Below are 23,150 nucleotides of genomic sequence, written 5' to 3' on the forward strand. Positions count from 1 at the left end.
CAAACATAGTTTTTTAATAACTGTCGCTTTTTATCCTTTCCGCTTCTTCACGAACAGTCGCACACGTGGAACGATCGACTCTTCTGTTCTCCAATTATGCAATTGCTAATGAGATTTATTAATTAAAAAAATGGTAGATTTGCTCTAATAGGTTTGTTAATGTGCGGTGTGAAAGTCGGCGCAGCATCGAAAAATTAATGGCAGAGTTTCTTGTGTAAATATTGTGGATATTGTACGGGTTTCATCTGATGGGTTCCACTGCGAGTGTTGCCAAGCTTTGCTGTGGAAATTTCGAAGAAAGTCTTCGTTTTAAAAAGTAAGTCACTTATTATTAATATTTTGTCGATGAAAATTATTTTTAATTACATTGCACTAATTTCATGAAATGTGATTGATAATATTTTGAAAAAACGAACAGAAAAAATTATTATTTGACATGCAAAAATATTAAATTATTAACAACGTTAATATAAATAAACATACTTTGACCTTCATAAAAAACTCTTTAATTACATGTTATTAATAACAACTGATACGTTTGTGGAACATTAATAAATATTATTAGTTTTTAAAATTGTTTATTATTATTTATAAAAATGTCATAAAAATTTTAGTAACTGAAATAGTAATTTTTGTTGTTTTATATCTTGTTGAATAAAAATTTAATAACTAGATAAAATTTATAAATGCAATAATTATAAAGCTGTTTAACATACTTAGATAAGTTATAATAACCAAGTATAAAGAACCATATTATATGTTCACTTTTAATTTTATATTGACTTGTAATATTATAATTACTTTGATTTACTTTTCTTTTCTATTCCAATTAAAATTAACAATAAACTGGTTTTATAACAAATGATTTGAAAAGTTGTTTCAAGATCATATAAAGTTAAGCACGTTTTGGTTAGTTTTAAATATTTACTTGATTGAAAAAAGTTTTCAACCTGGCATTTAATATAAAATATACCCACCCATTTTACGTCAAACTTAACCGTCGCCTTTTCCTGTTAATAAACTGGTTTAATTTAATAATTTAAACCTTCAAGTCAATAATCGAAAAAATTTTCGCAATTTTTCTTCACCTTCAGATTGAATTCTCAGTATTTTTGGTTTCGACACCAAAAAATAAACAATAATCCTGATTTCCAAGTTGTCTTTGGACACTCGAAAACCGGCATCTGTTCTCAACATGGACAATTACATAAAAATGATTTGCATTTATAAGCATTCTACCTTGAAATTGTGACCTGAGGCGTTTTAAATCATTAAGGTACGTAGCAAACTGTGTTTCCTCTCATTCGATCGGTGATCATCGAACAAGAAGGGAATTGTGAGACATCTTCGAAAATGGGTGGTTCAGCCAGCACTGTTACCAAGAAAATTACTGAGAACATCAAACAGAACAAAAAGTGAGTCGCTTCTTCCTAAATTATTAGATATTGTTTATTTAATTAAATTTGTTTTATCAATGCATTGTTTGTTTAATCTTGTTTCTTTTTTAATATGTTAAAGTTTTTTAACGATTTATGTTGTTTGTATTTGATCCTTCATATTGTTTAGTCTAGAAAATTAAACATTTACAACACAATAAACATTATTATATATATGAGATTGTGGGTCAAAACTTTTGGACTCTTAGATGTTTGATTGCTTTATATTATATATTTTAACAATTTGAAGGTCGTCCAATAATGAGACATTTATTTTCCACAATTTTAATTTTTTTGTATACATAAATTATTGCCTGTTTCATTATTTTTATTGCGGTTAAAAATATCTTGGAAAATTTGAATAATTTGCATAACACGTCGTGATTAAATATTGCAATAATGATTTTTAAATTATAAAACAACCTTATGTAAGTGTTGTATAAAAATTATACTACATGTTATTAAACATAATAAATCGTCTACTATTTAGAATTGCGATTTTGTAATTATTAAAGTTGCAAAACAATCACTGTCCAAGATTAATAAATAAACTGCAAACTTAAACTGGTATTTCATTATACATTAGTAAATATTTACACACAAAAACTGTGAAAAAAAATTACGTAGATATTCTAAAATCACAACTCATTTAAAATAATTTTTTATAAAAAATGTTCGTTAATAATTAACTATAAATAAATTTGATTATATAACGGAAGTTTATCTTGAATTTGTATACATACACACTTTTTTTATTGTAAACAAACGACATCAATGTGATTTAGTGTAAAATTGCTGGGTCAGAATTCCGATCTTTCCAAATAGTAGTAGGATTTACAGATTTGTTATATTGTGCAAGAAAACTGCGAAATTGAAATTTATTACGGTTGCAAAAGGATAATTTTGTTGAAATGTTAATTAGTCACTTTTTGTGAAACTTTTTCTGTTTCACAACTAAAAAGAATTAGATGGTATATTTTATTTTACCTTTTTTTTTAAAAAATTTATAATAATGTACAAGAGAATTAACCTAACTTATTCATTGTGGGCTACATAAAAACGACTTAATTAATTTGAAATTTTAATAGCGATTTTGACGGAAGTTTTGTTTATTTTCAATAGAACACCCTGAATATTTATCTATTCTATTCTTCTTTTAAATTCTACATGATTTGCAAATAAAATAACTACAAATGTTTTATACCCAAATCCAATAATTTTTGAGTTGTTATTTTTTTCCAAAAATTTAGAGAGACTAACTTAATTATGTCTGTAGAGCCACCAATTTTGATGCTGGAAAGTTCATTTTTGGTATACAAGTTAACCAAGAGTTATCCTAAAAGGAGTCTTTATTAGTACATGCAAATTTTATACAGGTTACTTACATTTAATTTTATATCTCTTTGAAACATCAATAACTTTGTCATTTTTCGGGGAACTCCATATATATTTAAGTATAATTAAATTTTATATTACAAAACCGTTTTATAAGCATTTTCATACATTCTAAATTTGTGAATGATTTTAACAAAAATGTGATGTTATATTCTCAAAGACAACACAAATACCATCCATAACACACTCCTATCAGTACATATAGGAAAATGTTATTTCCACTTTTGTGATAAAACCTCCGTTAATATTAATTTTAAGTAATTAAAAATAACCAAGTTATTTAAGTTTTAAGATGCACAAAAGTATACGAAAATAATGAAAGCTTAATATTAAATATGGCAGTACTAATAATGCTTCCTTATAGAAAGGTCTAAAGAAAATAGAAATAAATCATTAAAATTGGTGACTATATTTAATTAGACCATTAATCTGTAAAAATTTGTGAAAATGAATAACTCAAAAAATATTAATTTCAGGTTTAAGACAATTTAATACAGTTGAGATTAGTTCCTGCGAAACCAGAAATAAAATGTAGTTTGAAATATATTTGAGAAGCAATTCAAATCAAGGTGTAAATTCTATAAAAATTTATCAAAGTTAAGTGAACGCACAGTATAGGAAAACGAAGAAAAATACATGATAAGATAAAACGTTTTATTTAGAAACCAGAGGAAATGAAAAAGTAAATATTTTTTCTATTAAAGAAAAACTTACCTTGATCAAAAAACATTCCTCAAAAATTGTTATAAACAGGAAATTATTGATTAAACCTTTAAAAAACATTTAAATACCCACTTTGATAGTATGTTTGGTTGGAAAAATAAGGATAATATTTCAAGGATGAATTTTCATGGTTAATCGTATCCGTTTATTGATTTTTATCCGATTGTTATTTTAATCCAATGGCGTGACAAATTAACCAAATGCATTTTTCAACACATAATAAAATCACATTTTCCATAACTAAGGTCAGTTAAATATTAATTAATTCAGCAATCGCAATCAGAATTGAAATATGCAAAAGATAAAGCGAACGTGAACATCTATGTATCACGTTTTTGTTCACGTGTTGCAGATGATACTGACAAATACGACCTCAAATGATTTACTAAAAATAAAAAGCTAAACTATTTTTAATTAAAAAATTATATCAATGTTTTGCCAAACAAGTTTTGTTTCGCCATTTGACATTACTTTTATTAAAGTGAATGTAAACTAAAATAGTTAGCTGAATTAACATTAGAAGTATAACAATTTTCTAATTATTAATTAATACTCTTTATAAAATAAGTATATAACATTTTCTCATAAAAACATGAATTGAAATTTGTCACCTTTTCATTACTATTTAAGTATTAATATATATTTATATTTAAAACTATTTCCACAATTTTATTTGTAACGTGTCGAGTTGTTGTTCTACTTATAGTCATTGTCACAGTAACGAAACAAATGCTGATACTGAGGACTGGAGGTACAACGAAACATGTAATCCTATAAAATGTCCCAATTATAAACCATTTAAAACGTTTCTTTAACATTTAATAAGTTACTTTATAAAAAAAAACTATTTATATTTAAACAATAAACAAAACATTAGAATAGATTGCAGTGATCATCACGTGTATGTTGAAATGTCCTTCAAGTGTCACCTCAAAACTCCTCGAGGCTATTTTCTGCTCCATCCTGTAGAAAATTTGAAGAATTCGTGTTAATATTTTGAGTGTTTGTTATTGGATGCAATCGATAAAATCCATTCGTCCTATTGGAAATACATTTTTAAAGTCCGAAACGCTTCAATGTCGATGATAAATCGTTTTTTATTGTTTATGTTAAGATTTATCATTAGTAATGTTTATGGCGCGATTGATCCGAGTATCTGGTATAAATATGTCGAAAAATTTAAAAGTTCATCATTACAAAGTGTTCAGTGGACACAACTGTTATACCAAAATGGGAAAACTCTTCGAATATTTTACCAATATGTTGGGCACAAAGTAAGTTTATTCATTATCTACGTTTTTAATCATTTTCTTTAATGCGGTGCAGTTTCGTGTTTGAAAATTTTTTTAAAGTATTCGTTAATACCTGATGAAAATCATATGTATGTATATATTTTAAACCATCGTCACTTTCTAAGTGTTAAAGTCTACTAAAATCAATCGGTTATTGTAAAATAGGTCACAATTTTTTAACCTCACGTTTTATCACGTTTGCATAGAAATTATAACCAATAATCAAATCTATTTCGTCCTGTATATACTGTTATTAAGTTTAATTAATGTCAAAATTGATTGTCAGGGTGAAAAAAACTAACATCATAAAATGTACAGTGGTAATTATGGTACTGAACAATTTAAACAAACTTTAGCTGATTTTAACGCCTTCAAAAAATATTTACGGTAAGACATCCATAAATTCATCAGTAAAATTCTAAAATTATAAAGTAAAGTATAATTTCCTGTCATTTTTAGACTTTTTTATAGCAAATAGAATAAAATTTGTGTATATAAAATATTCACAATGTTTTGTTAATGTGGATTTAAAGTAATAGTTACAAAATTCGACCATCTTTGTTTTATTATAATTATTTTAATTACTGTTCATCAAGTTTTTAATGGAGAATGTAATTGAAATAAGTGCACACATTTGTTGTAGTATATTTTTTATATATAATTTATAAAATAGTATCCAATAATCAAATTTTTATATTACAATTGTTTCCTTTGAAATATTTAAATACTGTAATTTTAAAATTTTATTTTAATTTTATATTTTTAGTTTTTTTAGTATATAATTGTCAATCATATTTCAAATTTAATTTTTTCTGAATATATTGTTGTCTTTAAATTTTGTATATTATTTAGATTGAAAATTAGTTAGTTTTCTTAAAATTTTATTTTAATTATTTAGTTTAATATTTTCATATATATTTTTCAATATTCAATTTTAATTTTATAAAATTTCAAAGCTTCAATTTTTAAAATATCTTATAGTTTATTATTTATTTCATATTTCTAGATTTATTAAAAAAATTAATTAATTGTAATCCTAATCAAAATTAACAATAATAAAAAAAATAAATATTGTTTTTCATATTTTTTAAAATTTAGAATTTTTGCATTTTTGTTTATTTGTATTTAAATATTTTCATGTATATACACGTAAATATTTATATATTTCAAAATTTTTCTTAATGTTCAATTGTCAAATATATTTTAAATTATTTTTTTTTCTGAATATTATATTGATATGATATTGAATCTTAATTTTCTGATTTATTTACATTTTATTAATATTTCATATTTCTTATTATAAAAATTAATTAATTTATATTAATTAAAATCAATAATAATAATAATAATAATAATAATAATAATAATAAATAAATAAAGTTTTTTTTTTCATGCTATTTTAAAATTTCTTTAAATTCATTTGTCAGTTACATTTTAAAACGCATTCATTTCTGAACATATTAAATATCATAATTTTATTTTAATTGTAGTTTAATATTTTCATGAGGAATTATATATATTTAAATTCTTGTTGATATTATAATTTTTCTTTAATTTCATAAATTTTCCAAGCCTTAATTTTTCAGAATTTTTATATTGCTTCATATTTCTAACCTTATATTTATTAAGAAAATTAATTATTTAATTTAATTCAAAAAATGTTTTCGAATCTTTTGGATAGAAAATAAGAAATAACTATTTTAAGATAATATGTTATATTTTGATATTATTTTACATACTTTCAAATGTGCACTATGAAATAAATAATATTATGTAAAATATTGTAGGTCAGAACTTTTGGATTGTTGATGTTTGATTTTTTTATTCATGTTTATATTTATTTAACAATTTCAAGGCCGTATCATTGCGAGGTTGGTTTTTGAAATGTTAATTTAAAAAAAAATGTTCCTAAAATTACCATTTCTAACAAAATTTCAGTATTCTTAAAATATTAACAAGTTTTACTTAATAACATATTTTTGTTATTCTATTATATTATACCCTGATAATCAATTATTTTATAATTTTTTTAAATTTAATTTTCTATTATTTTATTACGTCATACTAAAATGTCGTTTTTACAAAATAAATAAAATATTTTGTTTTATCCATAAATAAATGAATAATGAATTAATCTAATTATTCATGATTTTTTATATTTTTATATTTAAAAAAAATAAATAAAAATAACGTACGATTCTTTGAAGTGAAAGATCACTTCCCGAAACCTTTGCACCGGGACGCCCGTTCCCCCCATTCCCGATCAGCTGATCGCGAACGGGTGGACGCGCGTGCGCCCCCCTTCAATAAATCGACCGCACCGCTGACGTTTCGCTCGCAATTTCCACAGTGACCAGCAGACGAGGCAGGCCGGCACCGTATCCGCCGCGACGACCAAACTCCAAGCAACCATGTCAGACAACCTGGAACGAGACCGATTGGGCCTTTGGGGCAACGGCGACAACGTCATACCGAGCAAAGCCAGCGGCCTAGATCGGCTACGCGATCCCAACCTGAACAAGGTAAGCACACCACACACCCTCCCGACACCTCCACGGTAATCCCGGTCGATTCGGATTTTCCGCCAGTGCGTCGCGCCGCTTTTCCACGGACACACACGCCAAATTGGCGAAAATGTCGGAAAATTGGTGGACGTTGACGCCACTAAGGGCGGCGACCCCGATTCCTGACAATCTGGCCGATATTTTGGGAAGGGTAACTAAAGGCGAAGGATTCACGCACTGATTTGTATTGCACCCTTTTGCTTCTGATTGTTTTTTTAACATAATTTCGTTGCTATTGATTCGAGGGTACGACAACCTTCGTAAAAGGGTCAGCTAGTTCGCCCCTGTTTGGATTGACGACACGCACCTTACAACTTGGTTTAATAGATTTTGGTAATAATAATATCATTGTCGTTTTGCTCAAACTTCTCTTTCCTCATTTTATTTATTTAAGTATTTAATAAAAATGCTCAGTTTATTTTTATTTGCAAAGATTTTCGCAATAATATTATCATAGTTTTGTTTGTATTTCGTCGAAACCTTTATAGCTTCTATTTTTAAAGTTTGTAGTCCAGAAATAGACACATAGAACTGTGACTATTAAATATTGAAATCAAATTTCATGATTTAATTAATTAGAAATAATTAGTAAAAGTTTTATAAATAAAACTTGTGCTATGTATAAACAAAACAATTAAAAATAAACTATTGATTTGAGAAGCTTAAATTTAATTCAAGCATTGAGAAATTTCGAGAAGTATTTTTGAAAAATATTAACCTTGTCCCACTATTCTAAAAATTGAAACTTGCACACACATTCTATTTATCTATTCACAAAAATTAATAATTTTTTATGCTAAAGACATGATTTTTGTTTAAAAATGGAAAATTACAACCACAACTATTTTATTTACTTTTCGTGTAATTTGTGGTGTAATTTATGCATGAATATAATAACCAAACAATAAATAATTAAATAGTCAAAGTAACACTAAGTGTAAAAATACATAAAATTTTAGGAAAATTACCTTTTAAATTTGTACTTTATGTCCACAAATAAACATCATAAATTTGTATTTTATGTTTTCATTCACAAAATCTTGTAAGCCAATAATTGCTTTATTGTTCAATTATTAGTTTTACATAAATAAAATTTTAGGAAAATAGCTTTTTAAATTTGTGCACAAATTTTTATTTTATGATTTTATTCACAAAATCTTGTAAGCTAATAATAGTTTTGTTGGATACCAATTAATCGAATATTACTTTTCCATTATTAACTTTATGTAAATAATATTTTAGGAAAATTACTTTTTAAATTGTTACGTTAAACCACAATTAAATATTATAAATTTTTATTTTATATTTTTTATTCACAAAATCTTTTAAGTCCATAATAGTCTTATTGAATATCAATTAATTAAATATTTCTTTCCAATTATTATCTATACATAAAAAAATTGATTAAAATCAATTAATTGAATACCACTTTTGAATTATTAAATTTACATGATAAAGTCCACAATTAAATCATAAATTTTTATTTAATGTGTCTATTCACAAAATCTTGTACCTCAATAATAGTTTTATTGAATATCATTAATTGAATATTACTTTTCAGTTGTTAGTATCACATAAATAAAATTTTAGAAAAAATTGTACTTTAAGTCCCCATGTATAAATATTATTTTGTTGTTTTCATTCACAACATTTTTTAAGTTAATAATAGTTTAATGAAATTGAAGTAATTCAAGTTATTAACTTTAACCATTAAAGGTAATAAAAAATAAATCAAATTATGATAAAATTTGGGTAAATTCACCTGATAAATCTGTCACAAACAATGTAATTATTCTCTTATCTTTATTACATCATTAAATAAAAGATAATACGATTCAAACCATTTTGCAATTAATTAAATATTTGCCTCGAACTCGACGAATGTGAGTGCAGCATGAATTACAATTAATTACCATCAAATGTAATTGCAAATTGATGCTAGTACACAATAACATTCCATGTAACAAAGTATTTGTTTAATCATTATTTTATCAGTCATTTAACAAGTGTTATGACTGTTTTATCAGCACAGTAGGAAAATTACAAAAGAATAATGAACAATCAAAAATAGATTAAATCATGCGTAATAAATTGAGCCTTTGTAAATAGTTAATTAACAATCAAACACACCTCCGAAAATCGGGTAATGGTGGTTATTATTAGTGTCGCCATACTTTCACCAACTGAATTGTTGAGAAATGACGTTTATTAGGCACATTTATTATCGTAAGTTGCCACGGTTGTGCAGATTTTTTTTGTTTTTATTCCATTAGGCTAATAAACACAAGTGACTAAAGTCCAGTAACAAAGTCCACACAAGTTTTAGAATAAACAGTCACTTTTCGCACATTGTTTATTGTTTTGGTTCGATTAATGAGGCACATTTCGAATGTTAATTAACTTGAAAGAATTGCATCTCGGTTACACACACAGGAAAGTTATAAAATCATCGACGTGTTATTAATATAGTGCGTCTCACGCGTGATTTTCGTCAGGTAACATTCATGACGTGGTGTAACGGTTTACTCGGAATTGTATTACTAACGCGGATATTCCGTAGAAAGTCCGCCAAATGTTTTTGTGACAATTAACGTTACGAAACCGGCGAGGAAAAAGTGCAACATCGTTAATATTGACCGTGGACAATTCTATTTTTAATGTCGTGTCCATTTTATTTCTGGCCATAATAATTAACTCCGAAATAAAATGTTGCTCGACCTAAAAATAACGATCGATTGCTCTCAATCACTTAATTATTTATCTGATCGATGTATCATATACAATTCCCTTGAGATTTACGTGCCATAACTGGGCCCGTTCGATACACTATTGTCGGGTGACAAACGGAAATAGATAACAATGGCCATTTACGTTGGTAATTGACACTAACCTCGCACTTTAAACCTGCTGCCTTTAATTTTTCTGTTTCGTCTTTTACATGTTATACAATATTAAGTCGCACGCAACTAATGACAATTATAAAAATAGAAGTGAAAGGAGGGCGTGCCAAAAAAAAAATAATAGACCGATAGATTTTAAATCAAATCGCTCAATTATCGGGTCGATTGCATTTCATTACTCATGGAATCATCGAAGGGGCAACCCTGAACTGATTTAGTCGATGATCCGACTTAACATACACCTGTGTTCACTTTCGATGATGGTAATTACGGGTAATTCTTTCCTGGATTTCGTTGTGTTTGTGCAAGGTTTACAAGAATATAATGTAATTCAAAGTGTGCTTTCATCAGTGATGCCGAATTGTAAAAAATGCGTCAACATAAAACCGCTAAAGATTAGATTACATATTTATATTTATTTACATAATACCGTGTATTTAAAAAAATGGTCGATTGTTACGTGGTAGATTCTAGATCAGAGTGGATTGCTCGAATGATTGTACTTAACGAAATCGAGGTCAATAGTCAGTGGCTAAAACTGTTTTCATATGCTACTGAACACTTATATTTGAATGTCACGGACTATCATTTACATTTTATGACGTTTTTGGCTAATTGGACTGTTAATTTAATGTTGCCAAACAAATTATCGTCAATATGAAGAAATTTCAGTCAATTACAGAAAAATAATGCATAAATCGAATATAAAAATCATCACACAACCTTCGTGAGTGTGATTCCTCTACATTAGATGCTGAAAATGAACAACATATACAGTATGAAAAGAGTTTGATCCATCTGAATCCTGAAAGAGACATTACACTACCATAGAGACAGAAAGTCTCCTACTATGGGCCAAACTTCTACTGTCTTTGTCGTGCATGATGTGTCTCTCTAAATCAGACGAGTCGTACGTTTTTCCTACTGTATATAGTAGTGGCCATAGTTAGAGCAACTTATTAAAATGTATTAAAAATATGAGCTTATTATTGTTATACAAATTATACAAATTTGAATGAAGTCAGCAATTCAAGAAACTTGGAAGAAATAGTTATCTCATATATTCGGAAACTCGATTCTATGCCTCGGAGATGTGTTGAAGCTATAAGGCAAATAGGATATTTATTATACAAAGTACTAATATTAAATTTAAAATTTTATCAAAATATAAGTTGCTATATTTATGTCCTGCTTTATTCAGAAAATTGAATGTAACATTTTATAGAAAAAAAATTTTTTTTAGAATAGAGTATAAAAGGATTATTAGTAAATAAATTAATATGTTAAAATAGTTAATATTAAATAAACTACCATAGTTATGGGCATATATTTAACATTTTAAAAAGTTTCTATAATTATGACCTCTACTGTACATATAATAGTTACCTGAACAGCGGATAACACTCTGAGGATGTACAACAACCCTTAAGTTTCTTCATGCCCTTTCAGAAAATGCTGCACCAAAGAACACCAACCCATTGCAAAATTTAAACATAACCCTCTGCTATGCATTTAAAATAAAACTAAAAACTAAAACCGCTAAATAAGAAACAAAACTGTGCCAAAACATTGATAAAATTCGTCTAGTCGTGGGTCAGCTGTTCACAAATTCATTATGTAAATAAACAGTGCGTTGCCAATGTCAATGATAAGCCGGTGAATTTCCTACTTGTAGATTAGGATTGAATAACAGAGAGGTGAAACATGCCGTTTTACTATCGTGCCCTTAAATCAACCTTCTGATGAAGGTCGAATCGTGTTTGAATCATACGATTTATCTCGAACGATTTCGTTGTGTTTATGTGCATTGTTGGGAGTCACTTTTCTTGGCGGAAAACGTCACAGTTTGTTACCTCGTTTCGTTATTAAGTCGGCGGTTTTCGAAAGTTTTTGATTCATTCTAGAGTTGATCGTTTTTTGACCTTTCCAATTATGCGTTGTCATTCTTATTTACATAGCAGAATTTGGCTACTTTATTAAATCGGTTATCTTGTTAACAGTCACGAAACCAATGAGTGAAAATTATATTTACAAGGCTGCCAAGCATTTTTTCTATTAGTAATATCACAAGAATTACCAAGCACATTTGGATTCTAGAACATTTATTTATAGATTTTTTTATATATTTAGAAAATGAACAAATTACATTGAATTATATTTCACTGAATAATTAAATTCAAGGACAAAATACAAATTTGTGTTATTGGACACAAAAAAAAGTTTTTTCCAATTAACACAAATTGTTATGTAAGTTGGTACAGGATTCTATGTCATATTTTGAGTTCTTCAGATATTGGAACATATTAACGAGGAATTTGTTTAGTACCTATAAATACAAATAAAATATAAAATTATTAAAAAACATTTTATAAATATTATTTAAATTTTATAAAAATTGTTAGTTATATAATATAAGAATTAAATAAATTTATTCTAAATATTTCAGAAGAATCATGTTATTTCCAGTCAGTAATTATATTATTAATATCTAGTTAACCACAATAACAAGAAACTATTGGTACTTACAAAACCACACCAAACATTTAATATTCAGTAATTCACTTTTAATGATCATTAACATTCAATGTAAAGCTAAAAAGAAGAGAAATATAAAAATGAACCAGGATGTTAATGTAAAATTTGTTATTTTTAGGGATTAGCCTATACGTGGGAAGAACGTCAAGCTCTTGGAATCCACGGCCTTCTGCCCCCAGTAGTAAAAACCCAAAAGGAACAGGTGAAACACTGCAAAGAATGCCTGGACCGCATCAAGGACGACTTGGACAAATACGTGTACCTGATGGGTCTTCTGGACCGCAACGAGAAACTCTTCTACAGACTCGTCGCCGAAAACGTCTCGGAAATCATGCCTCTAGTCTACACCCCTACGGTCGGTCTGGCTTGTCAAAAGTTCGGCCTCGTTTACCGCAGACCTAGGGGAATGTTCATCACAATCCACGACAAAGGACATGTCTATGAAATGTTGAGGAACTGGTACGTCAATCTGTTAACAATTGTGTAGCAGTTTTGTTAATTATATATCATGTTTTAGGCCAGAAACAGACGTGAGAGCCATCGTTGTAACAGACGGAGAACGTATCCTGGGTCTTGGAGACCAAGGTGCTTGTGGCATGGGCATTCCAGTAGGTAAACTGTCGCTGTACACCGCTTTGGCCGGCATCAAACCACACCAGTGCCTTCCAATCACATTGGACGTCGGGACCAACAACCAAACCCACCTGGACGACCCCTTGTACATCGGTCTGAGACACAAACGTATCACCGGTCAAGACTACGACGATTTCCTCGACGAGTTCATGCGCGCCGTCGTCAAACGGTTCGGCCAGAACTGTCTGATCCAGTTCGAGGACTTCGGCAACGCGAACGCCTTCAGATTGTTGGAGAAATACAGGAACGATTACTGCACATTCAACGACGACATCCAAGGCACCGCTAGCGTTGCCGTATCCGGACTGTTGTCCTCCTTGAGGATCACCAAGAAGAAGCTGTCGGACAACGTAATTGTGTTCCAAGGCGCAGGCGAAGCCAACCTGGGAATCGCCGGACTGTGCGTCATGGCCATGATGGCCGAAGGCGTGCCTGAGGCCGAGGCCCGCTCCAAGATCTGGATGGTCGACTCCAAGGGTCTGATCGTCAAGAACCGTCCGGAGGGTGGAATCAGCGGACACAAGTCCCACTACGCCCACGAGCACGCACCAATTAAAACCTTGACGGAGGTGGTGAAATCACTCAAACCCTCGATTTTGATCGGAGCCGCAGCCGTTGGAGGCGCCTTCACCAAAGAAATTTTGGAAGAAATGGCCAACAACAACGAACGTCCGGTCATCTTCGCCCTCAGCAACCCCACAAGCAAGGCCGAATGCACCGCCGAGGAAGCATACACTCACACCAAAGGAAAGTGCGTGTTCGCCAGCGGTAGTCCTTTCGCCCCCGTCACTTACCAGGGCAAAACATTCCATCCGGGACAGGGTAACAACTCGTACATCTTCCCTGGAATCGGATTGGCTGTGATCTGCGCCGGAATTAAGACGATCGGCGAGGAAGTCTTCCTCATCGCCGCTGAAGCTTTGGCCGACATTGTTTCGCAAGAAGATTTGGATAAGGGAGCGATTTACCCTCCACTTTCGACCATTACTGAGTGCTCCGTTAAGATTGCTGAAAGGATTATCACATATGCCTACAAACAAGGTAAGCAAATCAAAGCAATGCAAATTATTTTTTTTAAAGTTTGTTTGTTTTTAGGCAATGCTTCTGTACATCCGGAACCAAGAGATAAAGAGGCTTTCATTCGTGCTCAGATGTACAAGACGGATTATAGTTCTGCAGTCCCCAGTATTTACTCATATCCTAAATTGTAAACACGTAGACTTCTAAGTTATTTCCACTTGTGATTGTTTAAATTTTACGTATCTATGTAAATATGATTACTATTATGGAAAGCAAATCAAATTTGTTGTTTATAAAAAAAAATTGTTTAGTGTATGTTAAATTCAGATGCATTTAGATGGTGGCAGAGAGATTTATTATTATATGTCTTATTATTTTTTAAATAAATTATTTATTATACCATTCGTTTTATTAGCAGTTTAAAATAATGTGCAAATGCACTTTTGTTTACTTTTAATTTGAAACCTAAGTAAAATATTTACCAAAAGTACTTTAATTATTTATTAAACAAATCAATAGATGACATTTGATTATTTCAAATCAATGAATTCTATGGAAATTCGATATTTTTGCATTTACATTTCGTAAAAGAATGTATTCCCTTAAGCAAAAACCATTAAGTATATGAATGCATCATTTTGAACTATTTAAATTCCATAAATTTTCAATTTATATTCAGAACAGTTCAAAAACTGTTCGCAACTAAACATGCCTCAAGCTAATTTCAAATCTATCCATTGTATTTTATAGGGGAAACAATTTGGGGAAGGAATTTAAAATAGTATAGAGTAGAACATACGTACAGGGTAAGTCAAACATTCAAGTCAGTTGATATTTACAGTTTAATAGAAAATCTGACATCCAGCAGATAAAAATTATTACAAAAACGTATCAAAAATCAATTAAATATTACATATTATAATAATAAAACAAATAAATACAATAAAAGGATAAAAATCACACTTCACACACTGAATATATTGTCTGTAAAATTTGCAGTACATCTTCAATTTCAGGTCGTTGTTCTGCATCTGAATTCCAACATTTGGAGAACAAATCATGATAATCAGACGTGTTTTGAGAATCTGGACGAAGACCACATTTTACAACCTAAAAAGTTACAAACTGAAGTCAAAAAATTTAAAATGTGGTTAAAATAAATTTAGATGCATATGTCTTCTATAGGTAAAATATTATTTAAACACATCAGAGTGCCTCAGGAGATTTGTGACAGTTTACTAATATGCAAAAGTTTCACAACGGCTGTATTAGCCACCAAAAGATCTACACATATGAATTTGGTCATGATTTGGGTCGCAGTAACAATCCATGGAGGAACCCATATTTTTTAATGGATTAGTCAATACCCTTTTAAATTGCAGAATTTACAGATGGACTATTTCTATTACTTATACTTATTTGGTTATATTTTTCCATAAGTAACTATTCATTTGTTTGAGCTTCTTTATATTAACTTTAACTGAATGTAAAATTTAAAATATTAACTCCAAAGCAATCTATAAATTTATAAATTCATATATTCAAAAAATTCAAATTTTCCCCCATTATATTTTCCAAACTGAGTCATAATTTTAGGCCTAGAAATCAAGTTGGCTTTGGCACAAGTTTATTCGCCAGGGTAACAGTAACGTGTCACTCTGTCAGTTATTAACATTTCACTCCTGTTAAAAGTGAAATTTGAAACAGTCCGTTCCAGATTTTCAGTTCCATTTGACACCAAACTGAGCTGTGACATCCAGAAAAAGTTTAAAATTCCAAAAAGTCAGGAAGACAGGTAAATCTCTCAATTTTGACATTCACCGCGTCACATTCGCAATGAGCAGCAGCGATTCATACGACTCCAGCTACGAGCAATACGATAACGAGGAGAACTCGTCGGAGCTCCCGTATCCATCGTACCAATTCCCAAATCTTGGGACACCGCTTCGCAAACGCCGCGGCAACTTGCCCAAGCATTCTGTCAAAATTTTGAAACGCTGGCTGTACGAACACAGGTACAATGCTTATCCCAGCGACGCCGAAAAGCTGACCCTGGCACAGGAGGCGAACCTCACCGTGTTGCAGGTGTGCAACTGGTTCATAAACGCACGCAGGAGGATCCTGCCCGAGATGATACGTCGCGAGGGGCTCAACCCTTTGCACTACACGATCTCGAGACGGGGCAACCGACTGTCGACCGGTCCCTTGGAGCACGAACATTCGGCCGCCGTTTGGGACGAGCCCGCGGCTATGCCGCTTCTGGGCGGCCGCAAGCGTATGCGGCTGAACCAGGACTACATGTACGAGGACAGCAGGAGCCAGTTCGGGTTCGAGGAAGACATCAGCCAGCAGAATCACCCGGACGACTTCGACGAGAGTTCCAGCCAGTCGGAGGACGAAAGGAGCAACACGTGGGAGCCGGAGGAGTACCGCGCGCTTCCGCCAGGGCCGAAAGTGACGGTGGAGGCGACGCCACAAGTTAACCAGCTAACAGCCGCTACTACTACTGAGTATGAGGGTGAAGATAAGGACAAGTTCAGATGCTTGTATCTGTTGGTCGAGACGGCGGTGGCGGTTAGACAGAGAGAGAAGGAACAGGCTGAGGGACAGGAAGCTGGAGGAAGTTGTCCTCTTTAAGTGTTTTCAATGAAGATTTTTCAGGGAGATCTAACTAAGAGTTGAATTTTGTGTTCATTATGTTCGAGTTTTTGTAATGTTAAAAAATTCATTCATGCTAAACTATATAGTATTTAAAATGCTTAAACATTTATACATTGCATTACATTTGTAATTTAGTATGAATAGAATGATATTTAATTTAAAAAGCCAATAAACAATAAAAAATGTAAAAAAGTAAAAAAAAAAATAAAAAGTTGAATAGTATAAACGTGTTTGGATATATTATATAATTAGATTTAATTATTAAATTTATTTAAAATTCTTATTTTAATAGTTTTATATCTATTTATGTAGATATTTTTCACTTACTTTGTAGATAACTGTTTCATTGTTATCAAAACATTCATAAGGTTGTTTCCTAAACTCCAATTGCCATAAAAGTATACCTAAAGAATATATATCACTTTTCCTGGTTGGCAATTTTCCAATTAGTATTGATGGATCTGTATAAATCACTGTGCCCTAAAAATTAGTAAATATATATTAATATTATATTTTAAGATCAGTTTTAAACGTACCTGATGAATATAATCTTGTAGTTTGTCAACAGCAACAGAATTTCCAAAATCGCAGAGTTTACATCGATTTTCTGTTACTAAAACGTTTTTTGGCTTTATATCCAAATGCAATATATTATTTTTATGACAATGTTCTAAACCTTTACAAATGTCTAAAGCAAATTTAAGCATTTGCTTTTGAGAAATTATTTGATTACTTTCTAGAACTTGTTGTAATTGAAGGCAATTCGAATAGTACTCCATTAAAACTAAAGAATAGTTTAGATTACTATTTGATACAACGTCCAATGTTTTTACAATATTTTCATGATGTAAACTTAGGGCATTTATTTCTCTCAGTTCTGACTGTTTCCGGTTTTCAATTATTTTTATGGCAACTACAGAATCTACAACATAATTACATATATAAAATAGCATCAGACAAATAAGATTGTTACAATTTATTCTTCAGCTCCATACTAAATAATACCTTTGTAAACACCACGAATAACAGTTCCAAAAGCTCCTCTACCGATAACATTGATTAATTTTTTTCCTTCTATACCGTTTTTTAACAAATCACATTTATTAGGTGTATTAAATAAAATATCTGGAACCGTAAGAGTATCTTTTGTAATCTGATTAACTTTTAAATAATCATAATTATCTTGTTTCCTTTCCTGGCAAAATAATTGTTTACAAATCCGAGAATTTCTTCTAAAAACTAACTAAGTTATAAACAAATATAAGCGTAAATTGTTTTATACCTTTGCTTCGGTGTGGCTTGATTTTTTATTGTTAATTTTGACAAATAATTGGGCGAAATTGGAGAAGAAAATACCTTTGATGATGAAACCAACAGATTTTTCATTGGAGTAGCCATTTTTATTATTAAAAGTATACAGGACGTTCTGTTAAGTTACTTTTAATACCATAATATAGTTATTTACATATGAGAAGTAAAATATTTAACAGTGTTTCATTTGGGAAAAATAAAACATGAGACATAAAAAACAATATTCTTTATTAACCTAAAATAAATTATATACATTATTGATAAATAAAAATCATCCTACATCACATCTCTGAGTTTGGCACTTCTGAAAAGCAACACACAGTTTACAACCCAAAACTATCAGATCAAAATACAACTTACTTATTTCTTTTTTGTACATCCTCTATAGTTTCCGGCAAAGGTTGTCCTTTAGTTTCCGGCAGTTGTAAAATAATAATTGCTTCCAATAACGAGGCACAACCCAAAAATATTAAAGGCAAATATTGCGAGGAACCCTCCAAAGCTATAACCAAGGGTGCGATCATGGAACCTATCCTGGAGAACATCACCGTAGCTCCAACACCTGCGTTACGGTTCACCGTGGGGAACAGTTCTCCCGTGAAGAGATACATTGCCGACATGGATATCTGAAACAAAAAAGTGAACGAATATACGTGTCAGTTTTGAATGTAAACATCGTAATGTCAAAAATGATTTAAAACCATCCATGAAAGTCAACTTGAACTGGAAATGGGGCGAAATTTGCTCGATCCGGACATGAGGCCCTTCGATTATGGACGTAAAACTGACCGCAAAAACACTGTCGTTCCTCTTCAGTTTGGCGGACTATTATAAAGTTGGAATAGTCGCCATAATCATAGTACTTTATTCCACACTCGATATTTCCAACGAATAAATCACACAGTCAATATATGTAATAAATGGTTTTCTATAAAAATTATAGTTTCATTCCTTACCGACAGTCCCATGATTCCCAATCCCGCACAGGCCATCCTGGGCCAATCGTGTATGAACATTCCCTTAGGCACGCCCAAAATCGCCAGGAAACAAAGTCCGGTGCAAGTAAACCCGCCTGCTATGGTGATCCTTCTCCCGCAAACGCTCAAGATGTAAATGCACAGGAATGTTCCTGGAAGAGCTATCAATCCTCCCAATGCCACCGTCATGTAAAGGTTCTGGGTTACGTGACCCAAATATTGGGAAAATGCATAAAAAGTTATACCAGCAATCGTCCTAAAAGTGAATCTTAAGAATTCTTTGGTGGCTAATATACAAAATTATTACCAATTCAGGCATAACAAGTAGCTCCGCTTGCGCAAAACAGGTGTGCAGAACAGAGCGGAAAAAGTAGACTTGGGATTTTGAGGCGTTGGAGTGTTTGCGTTCGTTATATCGGCCATTGCTCGAGTAACAACCTCAGGATCTCTTTTGTTAGACTTTGAAGCATTCTGCAGAATTGCTATGGCTTCCTCTCGTCTTCCGACAGCAATCAGCCATCTTGGCGACTCAGAAATCAAACTAAAACACAACCATAACATTCAACGACTTAAAATCATCCACAATTAAAACGTACAAGTAATATACAATGTAAAAGGCGGAAAGGGTGGAAATGGCCATTTGCAACTGCCTCCAATCTCTCAAGAGATAAGCGATTCCGGACATAATAGAGTTGCCAAATCCGAAAGGAATTTGGTACAGGATTGGAACGATGGTTCGCCACTTTCCCCCGACCACTTCCATACACATCACAAACGATGTGACGATGGTACCTCCATTAAAAACGCCCACGAACAGCCGGGCCAAAATGTAACCCCAGTACCAAGGGATCCAAGCACAAACAAATCCGAAGATTGATTGCAGGAGTATGCAGACTGTCAAGACGTTCTTGCGACCTTTTCTGTCGGCCAGTATGCCAAAAACCACATTTCCTGAAAGATACAAGTATTTTAATGTGGTGGAAGAAGCTGTATGTTGTTACTTACCAATAATTACTCCCAACATTAATGTAACTTGTGAAATATCAATGAGTCTTTGATGGCCGCATACCAAATCCCATTCCGTGATGATGGAACTGTGAAAAATCGTCCTATTGTACTCATAACCATAGACACAAGGTAAAGTTTCATTGCCGTTTACCATTTCGCAATAACCAACATTCAAACCCTCCTAACAACAACAAATAATAAAAAAGCTATTATAAAACATTTAATATAAACATACGTGATTTATTGGAGATTTAGGGGTGGTGTCATTTAGCCATTTCTTGGTGTCGATGTGGCTATTTTTGGGTGGTGCGCACCAAAATTGTGTGGGTGGGGCAAGGAATACGATACTAAGGTGGAACCAGGCGATTGGGAATTTGAGCATTGCCATCAGGAAGGATATTTTGAACTGCCATCTTCCGAAGTCGCCAACGGTTGACCTAAGCAGATCCTCGTTGGCTGCCGGTGTTTTCTCCAAGAACTCATCTGTGAAATCATTAGATAATCTAATTATTACTAAATCATACAGTTGTTACTCGTGATTAGTTCTTCTCTGCTGGATGATTTAGATGTGGATCCGTATTTGCTTGAAGATTTTGTTATCTCGATGTCTTTTAGTAAACAGGTGTTCAAGATTTTAAACATTTGGATATTATTTATCATAGCTTATTGATTTGAGTGTCATGTTGACAATTTATAATAAATAAATATGTCTAAGAATTTTAAGGAGGAAAGACCCCTTATATTACTCAGTTTATAATTTATTGTGTTAGTATTCGACTGTTTAAATATGTAGTTTCGAGCATTATTATTTATGACTCATTTGAGCAACAAATATTCGGTTCATGAATAAAAAATCGATAAAATTATGATTACTAGTTTAAATTGTGGTAAAAGTTGCCGCATATACTTAATAAACTTTCTCAATTTTTTAATTTATTTCATCGAGTAAAAACACTTATAGCCATTATAACTCTACTCACTCTATTAGCAAAACTAATTAAAGTAATTGTTTAAATTTTAGCTAAATAAAAGTGTAAACGAACAATAAACACATGTAACACTTGTGTCAATTGTAAAACACGGATAACACAGCAAAGAGATCGACCACACTTTCACTTTCCAAACAAACACAAATCCAAACGAAACACAAACTCCACAGCACCAAAACATTTTCTCGATATCAAATTAAAACAAACAATAAACTCACCTCTTTGCGACATTGATGATGATCGTGGTACCGATGAATTTCTTCTGGGAGAAATTTCGACCGGACAGTGAAAGTGCGAATCGCAGAAAACCTACGTAAAACGTCTCGTTTGATGTAACTGTAACTCGAGACAGTTGCGGTTACATCTGATCGTTTACTAATTGTCTATGTGATGCACGAATGTTTCGTAGCGGAAATGTTTTGTAGGACGGTTCGTTTCAGACTAACTGTGAATGAATTTTAGTCGATGGATTTTACTTTTTTGACCTCAATTTTTCGTTCTTACATTAGCGAGTGCGGGTCAAGTTTTAAATGATCGATAAAATTGTCGATAGCAAGCCACCGTTAATTGATATTGTCGGATGAGAACTGGCGCAACTGCAATTGACGCAGACTAAAAATGTCTTAGTTTTCTCCTTCCTGTTTCACTTATTTCAAGGTAATAAACGCAATAAATTGTTTTCAATCGGACTTATTAAACGTATAAAAGAAACTGCGAACAAACATACGCATAAATAAATCTAATTTGTATTTTTAATATTTAACTTTCTTTTTTAATAAATTTTATTTGTCAACGTTTTAAAAGCAAATTCAGAAAAACATTTTGGAAGAAAAGATTCATTTCAGTTTTCTCTCTTCAGTTTAAACCGTTTTTTTACCAATTGAATGAGGACATGTACAAATTTCTGGACTGATAGGTCGGATATTTCCCATGTGGTCCTTTTCACTCAATTTACGTTTACATTTACAGTTGCCTTGATTGGCTTCCTGTAGATTAGGTTAGGTTAGGTTAAGTTAGGTTAGGGTAGGATACAATCATCACAATCTTTCTTGAACAAGACTTTTTTAAATACTTTACCTCTAGATTTACCAGCTACAACCCATTTTCTTTGCTTGTAATAATATGTTAATTTGCTTTTCGAGTAACTTGAGAATTAACATTACTAAATTTCTATTTCTCTAATTATTTGATATTCCTTACATGAAGTGTTTTTATTGAAGTTTAATGACTGGTCTATTTCTGAATATGGATACACAAGGATTTTTTACAAGTAATTGTTTAATTTCTTCATTGGTACAGGTTTCAGGATCACCTTGGCGTCATCTTCATCATTTACAGCATCTTCACAAAATATATTACGAATGCAACTCTTTTGTTTACTTTTAAATGTGCATAAATTACAGTACATAAAAACACAATTTTTAATAATAAAATTTAGATATGTTGTAGCAAATAAATATGAAATTTAGAAGAAGAACGTCTAATAACAACTCGTTTATTTTTTTATTCTTCCTTCTTTCATTTATTTACAATATAACGATATACTTTAACGATTTTAAATCCACAAAATATGATATTTTACAAACTTATAATTATTTTAACAAGTAATGGTTTGTTTGGAAAATTCATTTGTTATTTTTATTTTTAATTTTGATTAAATTTTTTAAATTTAAATTGAAAATTTTTAATTATTTTTAAATTTTAAT

At 31.1% G+C, this 23,150-nt stretch overlaps 4 protein-coding genes across 8 annotated transcripts; 2 read left to right on the plus strand and 2 right to left on the minus strand.

Moving 5' to 3' along the window:
- Nucleotides 1-67: 67 nt before the first annotated feature.
- Nucleotides 68-14,897, plus strand: LOC109595332 (NADP-dependent malic enzyme). Of its 4 annotated transcripts, none has more exons than XM_049965495.1 (5): nucleotides 68-316; nucleotides 7,197-7,368; nucleotides 12,964-13,304; nucleotides 13,363-14,519; nucleotides 14,574-14,897. In XM_049965495.1, the coding sequence occupies exons 1-5, from the start codon at nucleotides 249-251 to the stop codon at nucleotides 14,687-14,689; spliced, it is 1,854 nt and encodes a 617-aa protein (XP_049821452.1). In that variant the 5' UTR covers nucleotides 68-248; the 3' UTR covers nucleotides 14,690-14,897. The 4 variants fall into 4 exon arrangements, with proteins under 4 accessions (XP_049821452.1, XP_019866231.1, XP_049821450.1 ...); XM_020010672.2 differs by lacking the exon at nucleotides 68-316 and adding an exon at nucleotides 1,264-1,415; XM_049965493.1 differs by lacking the exon at nucleotides 68-316 and adding an exon at nucleotides 4,681-4,828.
- Nucleotides 14,898-15,322: 425 nt separating this feature from the next.
- On the minus strand, nucleotides 15,323-18,547 carry LOC109595321 (serine/threonine-protein kinase mos). Its single transcript, XM_020010657.2, has 5 exons — nucleotides 18,442-18,547; nucleotides 18,165-18,391; nucleotides 17,696-18,081; nucleotides 17,487-17,639; nucleotides 15,323-15,608 (listed from the first exon to the last, which is right to left on the minus strand). Exons 1-5 carry the CDS (start codon nucleotides 18,543-18,545, stop codon nucleotides 15,456-15,458), a joined length of 1,023 nt encoding a protein of 340 aa, XP_019866216.2. The 5' UTR covers nucleotides 18,546-18,547; the 3' UTR covers nucleotides 15,323-15,455.
- Nucleotides 15,629-17,374, plus strand: LOC109595320 (homeobox protein PKNOX2-like). The gene has a single exon (XM_020010655.2). The coding sequence runs from the start codon at nucleotides 16,335-16,337 to the stop codon at nucleotides 17,133-17,135; it is 801 nt and encodes a 266-aa protein (XP_019866214.1). The 5' UTR covers nucleotides 15,629-16,334; the 3' UTR covers nucleotides 17,136-17,374.
- Nucleotides 18,548-18,681: 134 nt separating the features above from the next.
- On the minus strand, nucleotides 18,682-21,801 carry LOC109595325 (organic cation transporter protein). Of its 2 annotated transcripts, none has more exons than XM_020010661.2 (8): nucleotides 21,663-21,801; nucleotides 20,691-20,938; nucleotides 20,453-20,636; nucleotides 20,044-20,398; nucleotides 19,755-19,988; nucleotides 19,427-19,703; nucleotides 18,831-19,096; nucleotides 18,682-18,774 (listed from the first exon to the last, which is right to left on the minus strand). In XM_020010661.2, the coding sequence occupies exons 1-8, from the start codon at nucleotides 21,673-21,675 to the stop codon at nucleotides 18,747-18,749; spliced, it is 1,605 nt and encodes a 534-aa protein (XP_019866220.2). In that variant the 5' UTR covers nucleotides 21,676-21,801; the 3' UTR covers nucleotides 18,682-18,746. The 2 variants fall into 2 exon arrangements, with proteins under 2 accessions (XP_019866220.2, XP_019866221.2); XM_020010662.2 differs by lacking the exon at nucleotides 21,663-21,801 and adding an exon at nucleotides 20,989-21,096.
- Nucleotides 21,802-23,150: the final 1,349 nt, after the last annotated feature.

The sequence above is a fragment of the Aethina tumida genome, chromosome 3, assembly GCF_024364675.1.
Source record: "Aethina tumida isolate Nest 87 chromosome 3, icAetTumi1.1, whole genome shotgun sequence".
NCBI lineage: Eukaryota > Metazoa > Arthropoda > Insecta > Coleoptera > Nitidulidae > Aethina > Aethina tumida.

What these genes read in the sequence shown, in the direction of transcription:
- LOC109595325 (XM_020010661.2), bottom strand. An exon ending in AATGTTGGGAGTAATTATTG is followed by an intron (nt 20,399 to 20,452) that starts GTAAGTAACAAC and finishes TGTATCTTTCAG; the next exon opens with GAAATGTGGTTTTTGGCATA. An exon ending in TGGGAATCATGGGACTGTCG is followed by an intron (nt 19,097 to 19,426) that starts GTAAGGAATGAA and finishes TTTTTGTTTCAG; the next exon opens with ATATCCATGTCGGCAATGTA.
- LOC109595321 (XM_020010657.2), bottom strand. Translation starts at nt 18,545, where the DNA reads ATGAAAAATCTGTTGGTTTCATCATCAAAGGTATTTTCTTCTCCAATT. An exon ending in TATTCGTGGTGTTTACAAAG is followed by an intron (nt 18,082 to 18,164) that starts GTATTATTTAGT and finishes ATTATGTTGTAG; the next exon opens with ATTCTGTAGTTGCCATAAAA. An exon ending in TACAAGATTATATTCATCAG is followed by an intron (nt 17,640 to 17,695) that starts GTACGTTTAAAA and finishes ACTAATTTTTAG; the next exon opens with GGCACAGTGATTTATACAGA.
- LOC109595332 (XM_049965493.1), top strand. Translation starts at nt 4,683, where the DNA reads ATGTTTATGGCGCGATTGATCCGAGTATCTGGTATAAATATGTCGAAA. An exon ending in GCGATCCCAACCTGAACAAG is followed by an intron (nt 7,369 to 12,963) that starts GTAAGCACACCA and finishes TGTTATTTTTAG; the next exon opens with GGATTAGCCTATACGTGGGA. An exon ending in CACATATGCCTACAAACAAG is followed by an intron (nt 14,520 to 14,573) that starts GTAAGCAAATCA and finishes GTTTGTTTTTAG; the next exon opens with GCAATGCTTCTGTACATCCG.
- LOC109595320 (XM_020010655.2), top strand. Translation starts at nt 16,335, where the DNA reads ATGAGCAGCAGCGATTCATACGACTCCAGCTACGAGCAATACGATAAC.